The 22816-nt window shown below is 47.7% G+C and overlaps 1 protein-coding gene across 1 annotated transcript; it reads left to right on the top strand.

Annotated features, from left to right (window-relative positions):
* Nucleotides 1-4980: 4980 nt before the first annotated feature.
* On the top strand, nucleotides 4981-22751 carry APCDD1L (APC down-regulated 1 like). Its single transcript, XM_032705327.1, has 4 exons — nucleotides 4981-5301; nucleotides 17147-17276; nucleotides 17711-18269; nucleotides 20673-22751. Exons 1-4 carry the CDS (start codon nucleotides 5265-5267, stop codon nucleotides 21435-21437), a joined length of 1491 nt encoding a protein of 496 aa, XP_032561218.1. The 5' UTR covers nucleotides 4981-5264; the 3' UTR covers nucleotides 21438-22751.
* Nucleotides 22752-22816: the final 65 nt, after the last annotated feature.

The following is a 22816-nucleotide window of genomic DNA, read 5'->3' as shown; positions in this document are numbered from 1 at the left end:
GATCAAGTCCATGGTGAACAAGGAACTTGGCCCGGATTTGAAACACCACTCCTTGTGCTTTCCAACCCCATGGTGTAACCACCAGACCACAGATGTCTTTCCCACTTTCTGCTGTTAAGAAGCAAGCATCAGTTTTCAGGCTTGGAGAAATGTGGTGGACTGAGGGCAGGAAGGATCTGTCATTCATAAGAAAACGTGGGCTAGAATTTCAAGATTTATTTAAAGTCTAAATTTCCTTAATGCTGATAGAGTCGGGGGGCAGAAGAAGGTTCCGTCACCCGTGGCTCTCACTGCAGCAGAAAGCTCCCTTCTCGAGCTGCAAGAACTAACGACACACTTAATTCCTTCACACTTTGGGAAACAGTGGCACCTTGCACAAGATAGAAAGCTGGCTCATTTTTGATTCTTCCTTCTTCCCCAGGCCCCAAAAGCGACCTTGAATTAATGCGCATTCCTGATTAGCACGATGATATAAATCACAGCGAGCTGCTTTCATGTGGAGATGTGACGCCTGTGCTCCTCAGGGCCCTGCAGTGCACACACTCCCAGTGACGTGTAGTGCAATGACACAAAACAAAGCTGCTTCTGGTGTAAGGTGCTACACAAACTGTTGCAATTATCTCCGAGGATGTGAGAACTTTATCTGCCTCAACCCTTTGCTCTCAGACATTATGAAGTTAATTATACAATGTGCCAAGGGGGAGGGAAGGAGAAACCCTGTTAACCTTTTCTTTCTGTGGCTTTCCCCCCTCATTGCATTTACATTGGCCTTGAAGAACTGGGACATTTTGCAGATGGTTTAGGGTCTATAAATTCTTATTTAAATCATCATGAGCCAAGTATAACAGGTAGCAGTCCAGACTTCTCTAGAAAGGACAAACTCCAGCTAAGCATGTAAATAATACTCCAGTGCTTTTTAGTAGATAAATATATACACTGAGCCAGGTGTCCTGGAAGGTTTATTCACATTTTGCTATTGTTGCTCAGTAAAATGCCCTGGGTATGCATTGCATGACTTTGCAATATTTTTTTAAAATGCTACTTCTCAGTGAATAGAAAAAACTGCAGGCTAAAGGAAGGTGAGATTTCCTTCACTGCTCTGCTGTCAGAAGGTGCCCATCTCAGGTAAAGACAACCAAGACTCTGTCTTGATCCACCAAGCCTCAAATGGCCGAGTCCAATCAGGCTGTTGCCAATCATGGAAAAGCAAGAGGAAATTACCTGCTTGAGATCAGGTTGGTGTAAAAAAGGATGGGTGATCAAGGAGGGCAATGTTTTCTTTAATAATGGTGAAGAGAGTGGCAACAATACAGCAGAGAATTATCAGTTCTGTGCTGAGCTGAGAGAAAGAGGGTGCTCAGTACTGCCAATTATAGCCAGGAAATGCCCTGAGACAGGCACTGATGGCACCTTTTACTCGTCTGAGCAAGACATACCCCCCCATCCCAGTGTCCCTGTGGGGAAGGTGCTGCTATCTTCCTTTAAAGGGCCATGTTTTGAGACTTAATGAATAAAGGCTCTGTACATTGCATTTCTGATGAAGAATCCTCTGCACATTTTAACTGTTTTTACTTAAGTGAAAGGAGTAGCATCTGCACCTTATTTTTTTTTCCTGAGAAATCCAAGAATTTTTTACAGGTTTGTTTATTTCTATCGCTTTTTTACATCTCTTTTTCAGTCCCCACCTGCCAACTGTGCATTATGGACCATCTGTTGGTGAGCCTAAGAGTGTAAAATGTATATAGCTCCCTCCAGAGTTTCCCAGTGAATTCAATGCAGTTCAATGAGGGACACTTAGATCTTCTCCCACAAGTCCCCCAGAAGAGGGATACATTATTCAATTCCACCTATTCTTGGCTGAGACCTGACAAAAGAAGCCATAGATTGGAAGTCACTCACAAGCACAGAGAAAGGTGTTGGTTGTTCCTTTAAAGTCTATCCTGATGCAGAACAACATTTTACAGCTGACCATCCACAGCAGTTGAAATCACCTGAAAGCAGAGTCTGAACGTCAAGAAAGATCTTTTTTAACACTGTATTTTCACTAATACTTTGTAGTAGTCTTGTACCTAAACCTCTAGGCTGCCCTAGAAAGCTGCTAGGGCATACTAATTCCCATCACCCCATAAAACACACCCTTGAAACTGAAATAGAGTTCAAGTGGTTCTGCAGGGTAAATATTGGTTGCAAATGCACATACTCAGCACTTTCAGGTCACCCAGTATATCCCTTGGTATTACCCCTTAGAGACAGGACTTCAGAAGCAGCGTTGCTATGGCTCATGGACATGGCTTTTTGGGGACTAAAGTATCTACTCAGAGGATGCCTTTCTTCAGACAAACAGTATTTTCAGAGCTGTTGGCTGATCAATCTTTGGTTTCCTGGCCTGCTGCCTTCATGTGTGGTTGCCTATCCTTGCTAGTCTGGCAAAGGGAAGAGAAAATATTTGGCCTTTGGGAACTGGACAACTCGTTGCCCTGTATAGCTGACATGAGTGCATGATTCTGAGTTCAAATATTCTGTACCTGTTTTGCACAGGAATGAATATTACACAAGGTGCCAGGCAAGTGAAGCATAGCTAATGTAAAAACACCTTGGTCTGGTTCCCAGTTACCCTGCAGCTGTGTTAGTATTTACAGCACCGTGAGTAAAGTGCCCCTGAATCAGAATAGGAACAACTTTTATTCTCTTTGAATGCATAAATCAGGCCACATATTTCTGCTGGAATTACAGGCCATTTGCAGTCATTTGTCTCCCTCCACGTGCTTTGCCCAGCAGGTAGCCTGTAATTATTTGATAATAAAAATTATAGGCATTTTTTGATTGCTGGTCCTCCGCAGGAGACGAAGATTACCCAGCAATTTTGACACGAGCTGAGAATTTAAGCCTGATGTCCTGGCAGGCTTCCAGGTTGGAAGAGTCGATCGCCTGTCTAAATCCTCCCAGAATTTCTGACAGGCTCTGACACTCTTCTCATCCTCGGCAGAGGAACAGCTGTGTCCCTGCGCTCGGGCAGCTCTGCAGCACGGTGGTGGCAGGAGGAATTCTTCCTCCCTGAAAAAGTGCTCATGACTTGGTTGCTTTGAGAACTCCCTTGGGAGCTGCAGGGATGAAAGAGGCTGTAGGAATGAAATCTATCACTGTGCCCTGGGAGTCTGATGTGGGATAAAAGCTCCTGATAGTTTACACATGATTATTAAAATTTCCAAACACCTGTGTAAAAACTACTCTGGTTCCTCCCTTCGAACAGATATTCCAAAAGAAAGGAAGGAAGGCTGGAAGTGTCATATGAGAGGTGCATAGCCAAAAAAGAAGTTTGTTAGTGGTAGAAGATTATCTGTTCCATCATTTTTCTCATTTTAAGTTGGCTACACCTGAAAAGAGTAAGTCTTGCTTTGTAAAGGAAAATTCTTGGGAAATTACTTCTTTCTCTCTAGCTTCATTATAAAAGGACAACTTTTTTTGCCTGCGCATTTGATAATTTATGAATTCGTAAATATAATAAAACCGCAGTGGTTTGGACATTTACAGAAAATGACTGTTTTGGGGAATTTGAGAATCAAAAAAGAGATAAAAACATCAGCTAGAAAAAGGAGTGCCTGCATTACAAATGGACTTTGTTATTTTTTATCTTGGCAAGTATCGTTAAAATTTAATTCTTTATGCACCCATGACAGATAAGTTTGTCCCACTTCGCATTAAAGATGTTATGCATTCATTTTGACAAAATCATTAAACCCCCTGCACTGAGACCTCACTCCAGCTCTCTGAAGGCCCTGCTCAGCAAATATGGGACTATGGAATTGGGCCTTAACTTCTCCCCGCTGCAATCAGTGGGATTACTGCCATGAACTTGGAGACAAGCTTCTTTTTTTGCCTAAAGACTCCTTTAATTCAGTGATAGCCCCATTTTCACCAGGAAAAGTGAGTGTGCAGGGCTTGTGCTGGGGGCACACATGTGATTTGATTTCTTTGCCTCACTTGTAAAAAGTGAACCTAGTTTTTAAGTTTGGAAAAATGCATTAAACTCCATCCCTTAGTGCCAGCACTGGCATGGGGGTTGGCCTGGCAGGGCTGTGGCAGCTGGGCCTCTTCCCTCACTGCTTCCAGAGGCAGCTGAGCCCTCACACTGTGGGACACACAGTTGAAGGTGTTCAAGAGGAGTGAACAGGCTGGTTTGTTGCTAGTCACAACACAGAAGAGAAGAAGTGTTTTGTCCCAGACATGTCTGAGTTTAGGTTTGTGCTTCACTTTGTGCTGAGAGCCAGTTCTGAGCCTTTTATCGGCCACAGCTCTGCCCCATGGGCCTGGTTCGGGGAATGGAAAGGGAATGGGTGGCATGGGTGAGCACTGCCTGAGGTGGGCATTCAGAGTCGCCTCCAAAGGATCCCATATTTTTTCCGTGTGAAATGTGGAGAGGATTTCTTTTGACAACTCTGGTAGCCGAGGCTGGAGATGAAGGAGGATCTGAGGGAGCCCTGGCCACAGTGGGCAGAAGAGCCAGGCCATGGGGATGTGGAGATGATCCCCTCATGGTATGGGGATGTGAGAAATATCTCCTCATGGGGTGGAGATGGGGGGGGACGATCCCCTTATGGTGTGGGGATGTGGGAACGATCCCCTCATGGTGTCGCACAAGGAAGAGCTGGCCCAAGCCCCACAGCTGTCTCCAAGACCTCGGGGTGCCGGGGTAGCCCCTCAGCCGCGGGTGGGGTCCCTGAGGGAGAAGCGCCGGTCCCGCGGCGGGGGTACGGGCTCTGCTCGGTGGTGCGGGCTCTGCTCGGGGGTGAGGGCTCTGCTCCGGGGTGCCCGTCCGCGGTCTGCGGTGCCGGGCCGGGGCTGCCCTTCTCCTCCTCCTCCTCCTTTTCCTCTCCTCCTTCTCCTCCTCCCCCGCGTGTGCGGTGCGCGGCCGCATGTGGGGCGCAGGCGGCCGAGTCTCCACCTCTTCTGGCAGCGGGAACCTGTGGCTGCCAAGCTCCATTAAAGCCATCAGCAGCCGGGGGGACGCGCTGCGCGGCGGCGAAGGCGGGGTGGGCTGCGGGGTTTAGTTTTTTTTTTTTTAATTTATTTAAAAAATTTTTTTTTTTTCTTTTCCCCCTTTTTCCCTCCGCGAGGCTCGGGCTGAGCAGGACGCCTGCGGGCTGGAGACGCGGTGCCGCCGCCGCGGGCACCGGAGCGCCGGAGGCGGCCCATGGCTGCACCGCCGGGCCCCGCGCCCCGCTGAGCTCCGCGGGCACCTCTGGCCGGGGAACACAGCGAGCACCATGGTCCGGTGCTGGTGGCTCGCGGGGCTGCTCGTAGGTAGGTGCCACCGGCCGCCGGTGCCGTCCCGGGGCGGCAGGAGGGTGGCGGAGCCGGGGTTGTCCCCTCCGAGTGCTCCCCGGCACCTCCCTCGCCCACCCGGGCGCTGCGAAGGGGCAGGAGGGTGCTGGGGATGTGCAGGGAATTAGGGTGCAAGGGGACGGTGTGGGGAGCGCGGAGGAGCAGCGTGCAAGGGAGTGTGCGAGGAGGGTGCGAGGAGAGCGCGGCGGACCGGGAAGGAGGATGCAGGAAAACTGCAAGGGGAGTGCAAAGAGGATGCAAAGAAATGGCAAAAGGACGGTGCGAGAGGGCTGCAAGGAGCGTGCGAGGAGAGGGCGAGGAGGGGGCAAGTGGACTGCCCGGAGGGCGCAGGGAAGTCACACGGCGGGTCTCGGAGGGGCCGGCGCAGGGACGGGGCTCCCGGGGTGTTCTCGCCCGGGCAGGAGGCACCTGGTGCTGGGACAGGGCCCCGCTCGCTCGGTCCGTGCCCGGCTCGCCCCCGGTGCCCGCCCGGCCCGGGCGGGGTGTCCCCACCGTGTGCACCCGCGGAGGAGCCGGGAGTGGTCCGGAGCGAATCCCGCGCTGTCCCGCGGCTCCCACCGCCCGCTGCCGGAGGAGGGGACGGGCGGGGAGCGCCCCGGAGGGACCCCGGCGCCCCGGGATGCTGCCCCCGAGCTGTGGGATCGCGAGGGGGGACTGACCCTTCCCGTGCCCCCCTCTGAGTGAGCACCGGGCGGGGATGCCAGAAGGGCTGGCGGGACGGTGCTGAGCTGCCCAGGGCGGTGCTGGGCTGGGGCTCAGCCTCTGCCTCCCACCTGGGGCTTCCAAAGTGGTGGGGGTCGCTGCCCCCTCCCCAGAAACTCCGCCGAGCATCCCCTCTGCCGCCGCAGCTTGCTCCGGTCCGGAGCGCGGTGCGCGGTGAGCGGAGTTTAGCTGCAGGAAAGGCTTAGAGGTGATTCTCACTGAGAGTTCGGTATTATCCCCAGGAGGACCCAGCACCTGCCCCGGCAAGGGACAACCTCATAAGTAGTCTCCTGTTCCAGGGACATGACACTGAGCCCCAGCTGTGCAGACAGACCCTGGGAGCAGCACAGGCTGCATCTCTGTGGCTCCCTTTCAAAAAGGCATCTTTCAACCCCACAGTTCTTGGACCAGTTTCAGAAGAAAAGGTTCTGGCTTAAGAGACCATATGGGAGAACAGAGGCAACTGTGCTGTGAAAAAAACCACAAAATTATTTCTGTTTACAACAAGGAGCAGAGCCTGAGGGAGGCTCCTCCATCCTCAGACACTATTTTCCTAAGAAATGCAAAGCAGAACTCAGCACCCCTGAACAGAAGGGGCAGGTGAAAGGAAGGGTGGGAGGATGTCCCTGAGGGCCCTGTGCAGTCTGGACACTGGAAATCCAGGCACCCGGGTTCCTGCTAGCTTCCTTTCTACCACTTAGTTCACTCCTCTGAGGCTCTGGGCAGCAAAATATCACACTGACCTGCCTCTCCAACTCAGGGCTTAGTTTAATGGTCATTGCAAAATCATGTAGTGACAGCTGTTGGATGTTACTTGCATGAAGTGTAAAGGACCAGACCAGAGGAAGAAATCTCTTGAGCATGGCACTTCTGTAGGGTAACTTTTCTGTTCTCCTTTTGCAGGGTCTTGTCATGTGTTGTTCACAAAGATAAAGCTTAACAGGTTGAGAAATGTGTATTCTCTGTGTATTTTATTAGTTCAAGTTGCTCTGCTCTGTTATACTGCACTATGTAAGATTAGTCACTGAAATCTAATTAGAATACTTCCTTCAATTCTCATACAATTTCTTTTAGTTCAGTCTAACTGAAACCCTCTGCTTCTTGTGTCTGATATCAGTGAGAGAATTTCCAATGATTTTGGTAAGAACAGAAACTGGACCTTAAGGCAACTTTTTAAAGAGCTCAGTCAGACCCAGAACTCATTAAAATCAAAGCAAGGTTTGCCAGTGACTTCACTGTGAGCAAGACTGGCATTCTGCATTTTGCATAAAGCTGAAAATCAGCATCAGCATGACACCAGCGCATAATCAGTAGTAAAGGCACTTTAGTTAGGTAACTGGATCTGATTTTGGAGTCTCCTCCAGAAAAGAATCACTCATTCCTGGAAATGTCCCCAGAGACTTGCTGAGTTTTACCTAAGCTTTCATTAAAGTCTTTACATTCCAATAACACCACGCTGATATTTTTCATGTGTAGCTTCTCCAGCATGGTTTTAACATAAAAGATCTATTCTTGCTTCCAATGTTTATTTTTAAGTTTTGAAATGACAGTGTTGAGGTAAGATCACCAGTTGCATTCAGTTATGAGATTAGCAAGAGAACCCCATAAGTGATAGTACTACATTCAATATGGAGCTGTGTGTATTTACTCATGCATAAATCTGTAGTTACTATTAAACCAACATCATTGTCTTTGGTTCAAATGTTTATTTGGGTAATATTTACTTAGCTAATTTATTTTTACCAAGTTGGTGGTTTTTCTTCTTCATTTCTCAAGCTGGCCAAAAAAAATCAACAACTAACGTGTCATGCCAGATTGTGTGATATGACTCTATTTGTTCTTCCAATAATTATAGGTTAGCCACGTTTCAAAGTATATGGATATAGATAAAAACAGGGCTGAGAAGTAAAAAAAAAAAAAACACAAGTGAAAAAAATATCGTGCGGTTTCTATATTTTCCCCACAAGCACAAATTGTTGAGTAAGGAGATTTTCAAAAGCCAGAAATTGCTGTGAAGAAAACCAAAGCTGCAATCCAATGCTAGGGGAGGCTGCATCTGGCAGAACAAAGTTTGGAAAGAGATTTTGCTTTCAGTGGGATCCTGTGTTTCCCCACAACACAGCATATGTCATCCATAAAGACAATGCTTTCATGGATGAGATACAATCACTGCTAAAATCAACCTCACAATTAGGAAGCACCTATACAATGCTCTTACACAAGTGCTTTGGTTTTCTCACTCATTTGCTGAGGAAGATAAAGGTGTGAAAGAAGAGAAACTTCCTGATTTTTACGATGTTGTATCTCAGATATAATAATCCCAAGAAAGTGACGGTGAGAACGTGAGAATTTCAATGTGTAACCCTTCTTCTGTAGGCTAAGAGTGCTGCCAGAAACTGAAAATATGATTCATAGAACAGCTCCTTCTCTTCCCATCTTAAATTGTGTAAGATCTGAGGGGTTAGTAATCTGCAATCTGTGGGCTATTTTTCTTTAAGGAGTTAAAAGGTCTCATGCTCTAAAATGCAAAATTAGGCAAGTTCTTTTTCTCTCTCTGATGTCTATTTGAAATGCCAAAGCTCCAGTGTGAAGTGATAAGAGGGTTGAAATCCATCATTATTTTTGAGTTTTAGCAGGGTGATGGTGTGATAATCGTGTCTCTCATATTGATGTTTTCTAATTTTTACTGAATAGCTTATTAAATCATCACAGTTTGAATTCAATTGAAACTGAGAATGCAGCAGAGAAGCTCAGCTCCTGTGGCACTGTTAGATAGACAGTTGAATCAGTGCAACAACAGCTCTTGACTTACAGCTGGTGTGATGGGACATAAATCAGCAGGAGGAGTCTCACCACAGAGTGTTTGAAGAGATTTGCTACAGTTTAGATTTTAAAATAATGCTTTAAACTTGAGTGTACCCATTTAGTCAAGCACTGAAAAAGTCCCCCACGGTTTCTCCTGGGTTAATAAGAAACACTGACAAATGTGTGACATTTTGGCCTTGTCTAACTCAAAGACTGAGGTCTCTGGAAGCAGGTTTTCACCCCGCACTCTGGGATCAATGTATACACCAAGCTCCCCACTGAGACAATTGGATTCACCTTGTTCACACTCTTACTAAATCCACAAGTGCTGGACATGGCAGGTTATGGCTTGGATCTCTCCCGTTGATACAAAAGCACAATGATGTGTTATTTTTAAAGTTTTCCAGAGGGAAAAAAAAAAAAATCACTTTTCCCAGTTAGACTGCCTGGAAAAGAGAGATAAAACCAAAAGTGACAGGAAAGTTTTGCTGCAGAAAAGCTCCTAGGTTCTGTTAGCTTTGAGTAGCATGAGTGCCGTTATTAGATTATGCAGCGCGTAGGTTGAATGTCAACTTTGATTTCAGCATCTGTCGGCAGAGTTTAGGAGAACTGGAACACATCAAAACTTGGCTAATGCTGACAGGCAAAACAGTAGACTGAAATTTCAGGCTATCTAGAAACCACACCCAGACCCCAAAACACATGTTAGGAGTAACTTTAATTCTGTGCTTCAGCTGAACAAGTAACCTTTTTCTGTGGTCACTTGTGACTCTAAGTTAAACATGTGTGTGTGTTTCTGGTGTGGGCTCTGGATCAGTTTACCACCTTTCTGCAGAGCTTTTTGTTCCTGAGGGTATCTTCTGCTATGACTGCTTTGGAATGCCCTTCTCATCCTTGGCTTCTCAGGAGCCAAGTAGCCTCAGCCTATTAGATCCTATTAGATCCTGGTTTTATTACTGTAAACGGTATCCTTGCAGCAGTGCCAAGAGTCCTGTTGTGTTAGGTGTTAAATAAGGAGAGAACAAAAGGATCCTTCCTGCTTTAGTGGGTTTATAACCTCATTTCCTGGATTTAGATTTTCAGCGGTGAGTACTTGACATTGCAGGGACCTGCTGGGATTCCCAGCTGTGTCCAGCAGTTTAGTACCTATTGCAGTTGCTTATGTCTCTGCACACCTAAATGCCTCATTTCTAGTCCCAGAGGAGCCAGGCAGTGATTTCGATGAGCAGGACAGCGAACAATGTGCTCACACAGGAGAGCAGCTGTCTCCCGTGGGAGCGGGGAGCTGGGATGGCTCCATGGCAGTGGGAGACTGAAAGGCCACTCAGATTATCCCTCCAGCTCCCTGCCAAGAGCGGGTTCTTCCCCGCTGAACTCATGCTTTGCTCAGTCCCTCAAAATCCTGCCAAGCAAGTGGACTTGCCCTGCCTACGATACTGTGCCTCGAGAAGTTCACCCCACATACAAGCCACATGTTTTTCCTCTCTTCATTCACTCCCAACAGAATCTCTTTATTTGCTGCAAGAAATTCCTTCCCTTCCTTGGTGTTTGTGCTTTGTGAATATTTATAGGCTGTTATCATGTCCATCTAGCTCAGCCAGGCTACATGTGCTCTGCTCTTTTAATCTTGCTTGGTAACTCAATCCCTCCCACCCCCTCACCATTTTTTGTTGTTCTACTCTCAACTCCCTCCAGTTCCAGTTGCTTTGGGTAAATGCTGTATTTATGTTAATATTATGTGGTGGGTGGTCCTCTCTGCGCTCATGGTCCATGTGAGTGATTTAGACGTTTGAAATGAGGTTGACATTTTATAGCCAAGCCATGGCTGATTACTTGTTCCGTTCTTCAAAGCACTCCAGGAAGAAAAAAATGCTTAGCCATCACTATTACAAATGGCCACGATAGCCACTAATAAAGTGTCTGGGCAGGGGTGTGAGGGGGTTGCCAAAACCTGCATGGGTGCTCTATGCATTCGAAATGTCAGTGTGGCATTAATTCCACATCCGTGTGCTGTTTCTTCTGATGAGTTTCCAACTCATCTAAATTAAGGAAGATAGATGTAATATATCCATTTGGTCAGAATGTGAATTCCACAGTTCTAACAGTTTAACCGAGCTGTGATAATACCCCCCGGGTATTGTTCAGCCTTGGACTGAGTTTGCTTGCTTTTGGTTTTGCAAACAAATGCTTTCCTTCATGTGTTCTCACTGTTCAGGTACCCAGGGGTTTGAGGTCATCTCACTATGGTCTCACCTATCTCACCAGGTTGAAATTCAAACTTTCAGCAGTTTTCAAAGAAAAAAGCTCTAGCATCACCCTTCTTTCCTTCATTTTCTTTTGGGTTTTGGTTATATATTTGCCTGTGCCAAACTTATGTGGCAATACCAATCAAAGTTTAACACAAGCCAAGGTATGTTAGTGTAGGCTGAACCCATTTATTTTTCTCAGTAAGGCTGGATGGAATTGCTCAGCTGTTCTCCAGTCTTTTGGCACTGATCAATTTAGCTGTGGAAAAAACAGAGACCCCCCCGTCTTTCCAAGTCTGCAGAACATCTTCTGGGAGGAACATGAAGTGAAATGGCTCCTGCATCTGTCAGGACAGCAAGTGTGTTGTGAGTAGAGCTCTGTGTAGCTGAAGACGGTGGTGTTTTGGTTACTGTGAACTGTAGGAGATCTCTTGGGAAGACGGACTCGTGCTTTCATTTGTCATCACGTGTCCTCTATGCCAGCTCTTACATGTCTTGCTTAGTTCACCACATTTGGGAATATCATGATCTGTAAGGTATCTTCTAACTCAAATAATTCCATGATATTCCCTATCCCATTTCTCCTTGGTATCCCTTCTTTCTCCAGATGGAGTGTTTACTGTCAGTCTGTGGCGATGGGCAGCTTCTAAATAAGCTGCTGATGCTGTCTTGGTACAGTCATGGGATCTTTCCTGTTCACCCACTCCAGTGAAACTGGGATCAAGCTCTTGAATTTCATTCACAGAGCTAGACCTGGTTTTTTTTGGGTAAAGAGCCAGAGAGGGCAGTTTTAAGAAGCCATTTTATTCAAATGTAGTTTATACTGAAGAAGATCTTTGAGGTATTTCTCTTTCCTCCACTACCCTACCACAAATCCCATCTGTCTTGTCATCTATTGCTGGACATGACACTTACAAGAGAAACGATTCCATGTTTCCAAGAGCAAAATATTTACTTCTCTAGTGCCTTAAAACCCTCCAGGCAACTCACCACAAGTCCTTCACTATTTTAATTGTGGACATGAGACAAATCAGACAACAGTCAGAACCTCAGAACAAAGCTAGGCTGAAGCCATAGACTATGATGTCTGAGCCCATTTGCTATTGTGCTACAAGTATGTGGTGAAAGTATGTTTTGAAAACTTCTCTAAAATCCCGAGCTACTTGGGATTTTGAGTCGGCCGAGTTTCCTCTGAGGATCTGCAGAATTTCATACATGATTATGCTCTGCTGTGCACAGGAAACCCAAGGTGATGCTCTGCAATGATAGTTCCCATACAGCACAGTTACTGTGCCAGCCCTGAAAGCAGAACTGAGAAACATCCAGTGAATTTAAAGCATTTTATAAATAGCATGAACTGAGCACCAGACTGGTGAAACAGCTATATGTGAATATACCCTTTTTACAGACAAATGAGAGAAAGGATGAATAATAGAAATACTTTTCCAGAAGCCAAACAGTACTCCAGTGAAAGCACTGGCATCCTCCCTCAACCACTTGACCACATTCTGGCTCCAGTTCAGGGAGGCATTACTAATCAGGAAAAATGCTCATGTACTGGCTTAATTTCAAGCATATGCTTAAGTTTCACTGAAACCAATTAGACTTAAGCATATGCTTAAGTCCTGTCCTGAACTGGGTTTGGTTTGCAGATAGGCAAAATGCAAGGTTCTGCTGTGATACAGGTTTCCACCCTCAGTGGGTGTTATTTAAGTTTTATAACTTTATATCATAATATAAAATGTATCTCATTCCACGCAGCTGTTCTCTTGGGAATGCCTTATTCTGAGTGAATTAAAAGCACCACTAACTTGATCTGCACACAAATGCAAGAAAAATTGATTTGCTAAATACAACCATTTTGTTTGCTTTTAAAAGAATGCTTATTCCTTTAGTGGCTAACCCAAAATCCACTCTATGTGCTCTCAGGAGAGAAAAATGCTAAGGAAACACTGGTTTGCTCTGTTAGTGAAGTCTGTGTGGAAAAGTATAATTCGCTTATGCAGAACATATTGATATGTTCCTTATCGTCCGTTTCTTTCCAATCCGAACATTCCTCAGAAAATATCAAAGGTTTTATGTCATCTCTAAATGAAGAAATGTGTAATGCTCCATGACTTCAGGCCCTGATCTTATCCCTGTGAATGGGTGACTAACTGAAACATTAGAATTATAAATGGGAATAATAAATTCTGGCCATAGGAGGCAATAACATGCAACAGATTTAGCAATCTAACTCTGGAGAAGAGCTGATCTACAGTAACTAATTTGGTGCAAACTGTAATATATGCATTTTCTCCTCCGTTTATGAAGAAACAGATGTGTGACTCAACTTTGCTTTTTTCCAAAGTCAATCTGCTTGGAGGAACACAAACAAGATTTGTTTCCAACAAGGAATATTACAGTATTTCTCTCTTGGTTGATGTTTTTTTTCCTTTGAAAGTGAGAAGTGGGTCTGAATCTGGAGCACACAGCCCTTGTGTAGCACAACCCCCCTGGCAGCCTCTCATTCCCAGGCTCGGGATCTTTCATCTTAGCTTTACCAACATTTATTTTGCGGGGAATTTCCACTTCTGCCTTTCCATCAATTGATGCCGTGGGTCCTGTACAAATGAGCACTGGAGTAGCTGGTCAGTATTTGCCACGGCTGCTGTCCCAAGGCTTGACCCCGTTTGTGCCGATCGCGGGGATGAGCGGCCGTTCCAGGTCCTGCCATTCCTGGTTGCCGGAGTGTTTGTGCAGCCCCCTTGCTCAGAGACTTTGGGCCGGTCCTTGGGATGCAGCACGTACCAGAAAGCTGGAAAAAGACCCTGTTTTGTCTAGTTTCTGTGCTGAGGAGCTCTCTGGAAACGCTTGTGGTTAATCGATACAGACAGACGGGATAAGAGCGAGGGGAAGAGATCACAGCCGGGGAGTTTTTTAGATTTTCCTATGAATGAGTATTTTTGTCTCGAAGATGAATTGTGAATAATTCCTTCCTCCTGCCCAAGAACTCTATAGAGCAGTTAATTTGTGTCTCTCTTAAGACAGAGGAGCTGCTCTGATGTGCTTCACCAGGAGCTGAGTAACAGAGTGACATATGAGTGACAGCCACTTTATGCTGCTCTTGGAATAGAGATGTGCCCTAACTCCAGATTTTAGGGCTGGAACTGAAATTTTCCAGCTTGAAAGGATGTTTGGATCTGGCTGGGCTGGGCTGGAGTAATTGAGAGAAAAAAGCAGCCACAAGATTTGGACACAAGCCAATAGTTTTAGGTTTGAGGATGCATCCAGCTTGGAGTCTTGTGTACAATTAAGACAAAATCCCTAGGAATTCCCATCATGTCAAATATTTACATTCTGGAGGCTTTTTTTCCTTTTTTTTTTTTTTTTTTTTCTTTCCCTGTGGAGTTTGATCCAGATTATAAAAATTCCCTTTTCTATTGAATGTGTCAAAATGCAGTGACTGCACTGCCAAAGTGTCTGTGCTCCCAAACAATGCAGACTTTTAGTGCTTCTGCCAAAAGTAGCACTAAGGGTTCAGTCAGATATTGAAGCTTCTGCTGCAATAAACATACACAGAGCACAGTTAGAGAGTTGAAAAAGGGGTTATATTGTGTATATTCTATAGCTATACACTATGTACCTATATACTGCACTGACACCTCTGGGGTCATTCTGTGGTTATGGGCAAGAGCAAATCTGAGCCTTATGTCCATTGCCTCTAATACAAATATAGTTATTTCAGTTTATTGTATTCTCTAGGATAATAATTTCATGTTTGTTTGAAGTGTGGTTCAGCTTTGGACTGCCCTTGTTCTGATGGCTCTCCAAAAGCTTTGCCAGTAATTGGGCCTCTCAGGGCAGTCAGATGAACCTTGGCACATCCTGCACATGAGTAAAAAAAGAACCCTGGGAGTAGGGAGCACACAGGATCACAGAGCAAAGTCCTGGCAGAACTGGGATGAGGATGAAGATGCCCAGCTCCTAATGGCTCTACTAAATTGGCACTCATGGGGCAGCCTCACACACGCTGCAGCTGCCAAACTAAAGGTTTAACTAATAGCAATGGGTTTTGTCATCCAATATTTTCCTGTTTTCATATGAAGACTCACAAGAACTGTGTCTTAGGAAGCACTAGTGCAAGCAATTGTGAAGGAGTTGGATGTGCCTGCTCTCCACGTCCAGCCCTTAAAGACAAAAAGAACTATAGAATTGTGAGTCTGCTCCAAAAAGAGCCCTGAACACTAATAATGTGCCTTTCCCACTGGTTCACTCTAGTGCAGTGCATAGCGAGGTACCAGAAATCCAAGGCTGGTTTCCATGGCCTTTGGGCTGCTTCTGGTACTGCTCTGCTGCTTCTCTGGGGGCTTCACTTTCCATGTGTTTGCTCTTGTGGTAGTCTCATGGTTTGTGTGCTTCAGCCTACACAAATACATTTGAAGGATCCTGTTACTGTGACATGTAAAACCTCTGCCTATGGTGGTGCCACAGTGGAGTGACTGAATTTGTCCATCAGACAATTATGTATTACTAGATTCATAACAAAATACTGTTTGAGTGGGAATCCCTCTGCTTTGTCACACATTCTGACTTGAACAGCAGTTTAATTACCAAATTCCCACGTGACTTGGTCTGGGGCTTTGTTTGTGACAAACTTGCATGTGGGAGATCTGTAACAGGCATTTAACCCTGTGTGGAGGATATGTTGATGCCAGGGATGAGAGTCTCCTGTCTCAGAATAAATTGGCTGTGGAGATCTGGGGAACCTCCCTGGCAGATCCCAGCTGTGGTTCTCACCCTGAGTGTTTATATTTGTGTTCCATCCCGAGCTCATGAGCAAGGGAATTCTGCTGACATTGCTCAACAGCTCGTAGTTTGCCCATGGTTTGCAGCAGATCTGTCTGTGCCAGGTTAATCCACAAACACTTCTTGTTAGGAAGGTGATTGCACTCTCCAAGCCCTGCACGATCTCACCTGTCCCTTCTCTCACATGCAGTCAGATGGTTTAGGGTTTCTCTTCCCAGTGAAAGGTCTGGTTTAGGCAAATCTCCTTATAAAGATCACAGGATGGTTCAGGTTGTATATCAAGGTACATACATGGCACACAGGGACTAAGATGAGCAGTTGTTACTCTGTCTTGAGCTCCTGGACTGAGGTACAGGGTGTGCAAACATTTCACATCGTCATTCCGTGGGAAGGGAATATAGATGTTGGATCTTTTGTTCCAGCTGATAGGCAGGCTGGAGATCAACCTGTGTCCTAACACTGGTATGGAGTGAATAAAGGCTGGCTTGAAAATGTCCAGCACACTCCTGGGTAAATTGCAAAGTACAGCTGGAGCAAGCAAACTGTGTCTGGGCCCATAAACCCCCGGCTGGGCTGAGCACCACTGGGACCAGGGACTGGGCTCTGCCAAGCAGGGCAGTTATAGGACAGCAGAGAATTGGTGGGGTGTCAGGAGGAGCTTCCCTGGGAGCTCATTCCATGGTGTTATGAAGAGGCAAATCCCAAATTTCTTAGTGAAGCAAGCCCATGGTGAGTGCCAGAGAGGTTAGCTTAAGTAGAGTGAATAATATACAGTGAATATATGTACATGTGTGTGTGTGCATGCAAAGGTCTTCAGGATTTAGCTGAGTGTTCACACATTCCCTAAGCCAATAACATCCGTTGTTATGGGAAATGAGGTAAGTGACAGAATTACTGTCCTTATGGCGGGCGACAGGCGAGGCCAATGTTCCCATGCTGTAATTCCATGTTCCAGTCACTGCCTCAACAATAGCCCGGGAGGGAGAGAGGGAGAAAGAGAACATGAACAAAGAGCGCTCGGTTTTATTTGAAGATTTCATCTGAAAAACATTCGGATTCAGATGAAACTCAAGCGGGAAAACCTGAGCGAAATAGAAAAACCTGTGCCCTGAGCTAAGGGCTGAGAGTTCACCCGTCTGGGGGTGTGTTCTCGGGCCGCTGGGAGCCCTCGGCGGTCGGTGCCGGCCCCGCAGTGCTGACTCCCGCTTTCCCGCTTTCCCTCTCCCTGTCCCTCTCCTTGTCCCGCTCCCTCTCCATCGCAGCCTGCGCGGCCGCGGAGCCGCCCCTGCGCTGGGAGCCGCGGTGCCGGCAGCAGCTCCGCCACCTGCAGGACGGCGCCAGGATCGCAGCGCGGCTGCCGCCCCGCCTGGAGGGGCGATGGGTCTCCACCGGGTAAGGCACCCCCGGACCCCGGGCAGGCACCCCCCAGCCCTGGGAACGCGTCCCTAAAGCCCCGGGTAAAGCACCACCTCACCCCGAGAACGTGTCCCCAGACCTCAGCAAGGCATCCGCCTAACCCCCCTGGAAACGTGACCCTAAAACCCTGGTAAGGCACCCCGTTCTCCTGGGAAGGCACCCCCAGCCCCGGGAATGAGCCCCCAGCCCCTGCCAGGCCTCCCGCCCCAGCCCGAGACAGATCCTGTATCCAGCACTCTCACATTTTGGTAGCAGATGCTCATTAAAATCACCCAAGAGCGGCCACCAGGTGTGGGAGGCTCTTGCCCACGCTGCTGCTCCCGCCCCTGTGCTGTCCCCTGTCCCCCCACGCCCCGGGGAGGGATCTCACCCCGCACACCCCCGACGGCTCAGGACGGCCTTTCCCGCAGGTGTGAGGTGCGGCCGGGGCCCGAGTTCCTCACCCGCTCCTACCTGTTCTACGCCAACCGGCTCTTCAAGGCCTTCCAGTTCTACTACTGGGACCCCTCGTGCCGCGACCCCTCCTACACGCTGGTCATCAAGGGCAAGCTGCGGCTCCGCCAGGCCTCCTGGATCACCCGCGGCGCCACCGAGGCCGACTACCACCTGCACAAGGTCGGCATCGTGTTCCACAGCCAGAGGGCCATGCGGGAGGTGGCCTCCTGGATCAACCAGACCTCCGGGCAGGGCTGCGGGGGGTTCCTGCCCCCGGGGCGCGCCTGGGCCCCCGGAGCCCTCTACGAACTGCTGAGCGCCAAGACGGAGCGCGACTGCACGGCCGCCCTGGGCTTTGCCATGCACGAGCTGAGCCTGGTGCGGGTGGAGAAGCACTACCAGCCCTTGCTGCAGCCGGGGCAGAGCGGGAGCCAGCTGGTGGAGGAGCTGTACCTGGGAGACATCCACACGGACTGGGTGGAGAGGCTCCACTACCGCCCCACCGGTTACCAGCGACCCCTGCAGAGCGCTGTGGTAAGGATGAGGCCTTTACACAGTCCCCTCACCAGGTCACAGGCTTTGCCAGCATTTATTTCCTTGCTGTTTAAGTAGTGCCCGCAGCACTTGGCCCCCCTGTCCCAAGGACACGAGGGTGAGGCAGTGTGGGGCTGCTGGTGCGGGTTCCCGGGTGCTCTGCAGCACGTGGGGTTCACCCTCTCCCTTCCTGACAGAGTGGGACTGGGGTGCGTGAAAGCTCAGCAAAACCAACACGGGAAACGAGCCTGCACTGGTGTGGGCCTGGAGTTAACGGCCTTGCTTTGGCTCCATGTTTTCCTAGGAAATGCTGCTTCCTATTTTGCCGCACCGAAACCCATGGAGGCTTTGGGCTGCATGTCATTAGAGCTGCCTGCTCTGTCCTTCATCTTCCTGCCCTCTCCTTCCCTCCTTGGGGGGTGCTCAGGGGGAGAGGAGCGAGGCAGCACCATCTGCCAGTAACTCATCAGTCCTCGCTGTAACGCCATTAGCAGAGGCAGTTGCCCCCAATTCAATTATGTTATTACACAGAAATCAAACTTCCGTTTTGATGTACGTAAAACTGAGCAGGAGACTTGCTGGCCTTTTATTCTATTTTATTTTATAAAATAGTTTATTCCCAGGAAAGCACCTTTCCATCTGAATCACAACTGATCAATTCAGAAATGATTGAGCAGTGAGATGGGATGAAAAAACCCTCTCTGAACTTTACCAGATAGAATGGAAATAACTGGGGAAAAAAACTATTTTGGGGCAACATTTCCCCGACATTTCCCTGAACTGCACCAACTGAACTCTGAAAAACACAGAGCAACACCCCTCTCCCTCTCAAAAGCAACATTCTCAAATTGGTTAAACTTGTGTTATCTCGGGCCAAAACCATATATATGAGCAAAACCAGATGGTAAACATAAACACTTTTAAAAGTTAATTTAAAACCAAACCTAAAGATACTGAAATTCACTCTCTGAAAGTAGCCCTGTAATTAATCAGGCAACAGCTCTCCAATGGACCCACACATGATGTCACCACTTGGCGATAATTAGAAGCTGCCATATATTAGAAATAACTTCACACGACTGGTTTAAGCAAGTAAGATTTTTGGCTCCATGTCTGTAGTGATAATTTTATTGAGCACAGGATTTTTACCTCTTTTTATTTTCTCTGAACTGACATCCCTTGCTTGTGCTGGTGAGTTACACAGCTATGTTAGGAATTATTTTTTAACTCTCTTTACGAAAATACCGCTCTTTTTCCCTTAAATTTATATCTGTTTTAAAGAAACCCATTCTCCCCAAATTACCTTTCATTATCAAAGAATTTCCTGCCTAAGGAGAGCATATATATTTGCCAACTTCTGGGATTATTTAGCCATAATGTACTGTGTACTGTCAGCACTCATTAACGTGACAGTAGCAGTAAAGCAAGCTGAAAATGACTAAATTACAGTAGACTCCAATCAACTTGCATGTAAATTACCCACCCTACAGTTAACTACTGAGTTATTTAACCTTCTTGCCTATGACAGTTCAGTAAAGATTAGCTCGTGTTCTAGAAAATTATATAATGTTCGAACCCTGCTTATTTAAAAATAAATCAGTTGTGATATATGAAGTATAAGAAAAAATTCCAGGCTACAAAAAACTCCTGCTGGCAGCGGATCAGGGGCAGGGCTGGTTTGACTCAGAGCTCTGCAGGCAGCACAGGAGGGGGAGCGAAGGTCAGGGCCTCCTTCTGCAGTGGGTTCTTTTCTTCTCCCATTCTGGCTGCTGGGAAAGCCCTCTGTCCTTCTCCCTCCCCACCTGTCCCATCCTGGTCCTCACACGCAGCCCTGGATGTGGGAGCACGGGCAGGAATGGGGCGAAGGAGAAGCAGAACACGACAGGATTTTGGCTGTCCTGGAGAAGCTCCGTCACCGCGGTGCAGCACAGGCACAGGAGCCTCCCCACGGGAAGGTTTCACAGCCTTTCCCATTGCCAAAAACACTGTGTCATTGTTCTGAACCGGTGCAGAAACGCCGTGGTGGAGCTGACACCTCCCAGCACCTCCATCCTCACCCAGCTTGCCCTGGAAAAGTGGTGGGATGTCCCGGGGGAGCGTTCCCTGCCCTGGCAGCAGCTCTGCCCTGCCCTGCCCTCCTCCCTCGGCCTGTCCTCAGCGGCCCTGCACGGGGCAGCCGCAGGACACAGCCCTCTGTCCTTCAGCTACCAGAATAGCAAAGAGCCAGGGCAGCGCTTTATCTCACTTAATCTGCTCGGATGCCTCGTGCCGGGCTCCCTGCAGTGCAGCACCCTGGTGTGGACCGGGGGAGTTTGAGCTTTTGGAATATTCTGAAAGGGTTTTTGTTTTTTGGTTTTTTTTGCTTATCGGTTTACAGAGCCGTTGTTTTTTTTTCTCCTGCAGCACCACGTGCACCCTTGCCCAGTCTGTGGGATTATATACAGGGCTGATGAGCACCACCCACCCATCCTCCCCGCCGGAGCCCAGCTGCCCATGCAGCTCAGCGGCAGCTGGGTGAGCACCCACTGCGAGGTCCGACCCGCCGTGCTCTTCCTCACCAGGTACTTCATATTCCACGGCAACAACCACACCTGGGAAGGGTATTACTATCACTACTCAGACCCGCTCTGCAAGCAGCCCACCTTCACCATCTACGCCTCTGGGCACTACTCCCAAGGCATCCCCTCCTCCAAGGTGCGGGGCGGCACCGAGCTGGCTTTCAAAGTCACCCAGGCTCGGGTGACGCCGATGGACCAGGTGACGGTGATGATGCTCAACTCCTCAGAACCTGGAAGCTGTGGGCTGGCGAGCTCCTGGAGCGCTGGGGTGGAGCAGGATATAACAGCCACGAATGGCTGCTTGGCTTTGGGCATCAAGCTGCCCCACACCGAGTACGAACTCTTCAAAACGGAGCAGGACACGCGGGAGCGGAGCCTCCTGTACATCGGGGAGAGACCCACGGACGGGTCCAGCCCCGACAGCCCAGACAAGCGACCCACGTCCTACCAGGCCCCTCTGGTTCAGTGTGCTGGAGCCTCAGAGGAATTCTCCAGCTACGTTAGTCTAAAATACTTGGGAAGGAAGGATGCTAATGGGAAGGAAGCACTAAAACCTTTGCCTGTGGCCTTTTTATTGTTCATAGCACTTCTGTTTTTAAGATGGGACTAGTTATCCATTCAGGTACAGCACAGAATCCAGATAAATCTTGGTGCTAGCGTGATTTTTATATCCTTCAAATGAGCACATCTGGAATCAGTTTTTCTCAGATTTGGAAACACTTTTTTAAAAACACCCAGTAGTGAATGAAGCCAAGAAGATATGCCTGACTCCATACTGTTTGTCCCGTGGCTTTATTGCCTTATCTCCCCTCTTTGCGTGCAAATTTAATGTAGTGACACGGATGTGCTGCACATTGCAAGGGATAATTCAGCAACATGGGGGGGGGGGAAGTGACATCAATTAAAATTGCTGCTTTGAGCTTTTGACATTGCTAAGATTTAATCAAGAGCTTGATTCCGATGTAATTCAAACATCCGAAGTGTCGGCTGCTGAGTTTCTTTGAGGTTAAGTTCCCTCCCATCATACTCCTTTTTGCTGTTCATGCAAATTTAATCTGCAGAGTCAGTCAGCAATAAACAGTCAGCAAGTGTTCTTGAGAAGGGCATGGTTCACGTGCCTTTGGCAGTTCACAGATACTTTCTGCCCTTTTCCTGTGTGTGTCACACACACAGGGGTGCAACGTGCAGTCTCCCACTCAGGGCTGCCCAGAACAGCCCTCACGGAGCGTTACCTCTGCTGCTACGCCTGACCCTCGTCAGAGAAGACTGTGGTAAATGGAAAATGCTGCTGTGCACAACAGCTCCAGCCTCCAGCATTCCCTGGCTGCAGCACTGCATCCTTGCTGCGTTGTTCTGCCTCTCCAGTGCAGTCCTGACTGCTGCTCACCAGGCACCCTGTGAAGGAAAAGATCCCTCACAAGTCTTGCTTGTCAGTCCAGGTATTTCACTGCCTCCTTTTCAGTCAGTGTACTGGCACATCAATTGTTAATCCAGCTCTCCTCTCAAAGTGTCCCTTCCAGCCTCTTTCCTGTACAAATGTTTTATAAATCTGCCTCTGGTGAACAATGGGCTGGGGAGATGCTCAGATCAGACAGCACAGTCAGGTCAAACTGATTCCTACTGACAAGAAGGACAAACTAAAAATTTATATTCCCTGTCTGCTGCAGCTAAGAAGCATATAACTTCCTTGGAGAAGCCCTCCTCCAGCAGCTAAATCCTCTCCAAATAAGCCTATATATTTTACCCACAAAGGATATTTTGTTAAAGCAGCTATGCAATAGCCACTTTCTTAATGCTGTATTTACGAACTTGCAGCTTGTACTTAGATAAATTATGGGGTTTATAACACAAAAATACTTTGGGGGACCTGTACATTAATAATTCAAATGAGATGCTTATTAAATGCATACAGTTGTGACATAAATGTTGTCAGCATGTTCACGTGTTCCAGGCACGATCAAATATTAATCATGCACATAAACACTTATA

Source organism: Chiroxiphia lanceolata, chromosome 17, assembly GCF_009829145.1.
Source record: "Chiroxiphia lanceolata isolate bChiLan1 chromosome 17, bChiLan1.pri, whole genome shotgun sequence".
Taxonomy (NCBI): domain Eukaryota; kingdom Metazoa; phylum Chordata; class Aves; order Passeriformes; family Pipridae; genus Chiroxiphia; species Chiroxiphia lanceolata.
The sequence above is the reverse complement of the archived record's forward strand: the minus strand, read 5'-3'. Positions and strand labels throughout refer to the sequence as shown.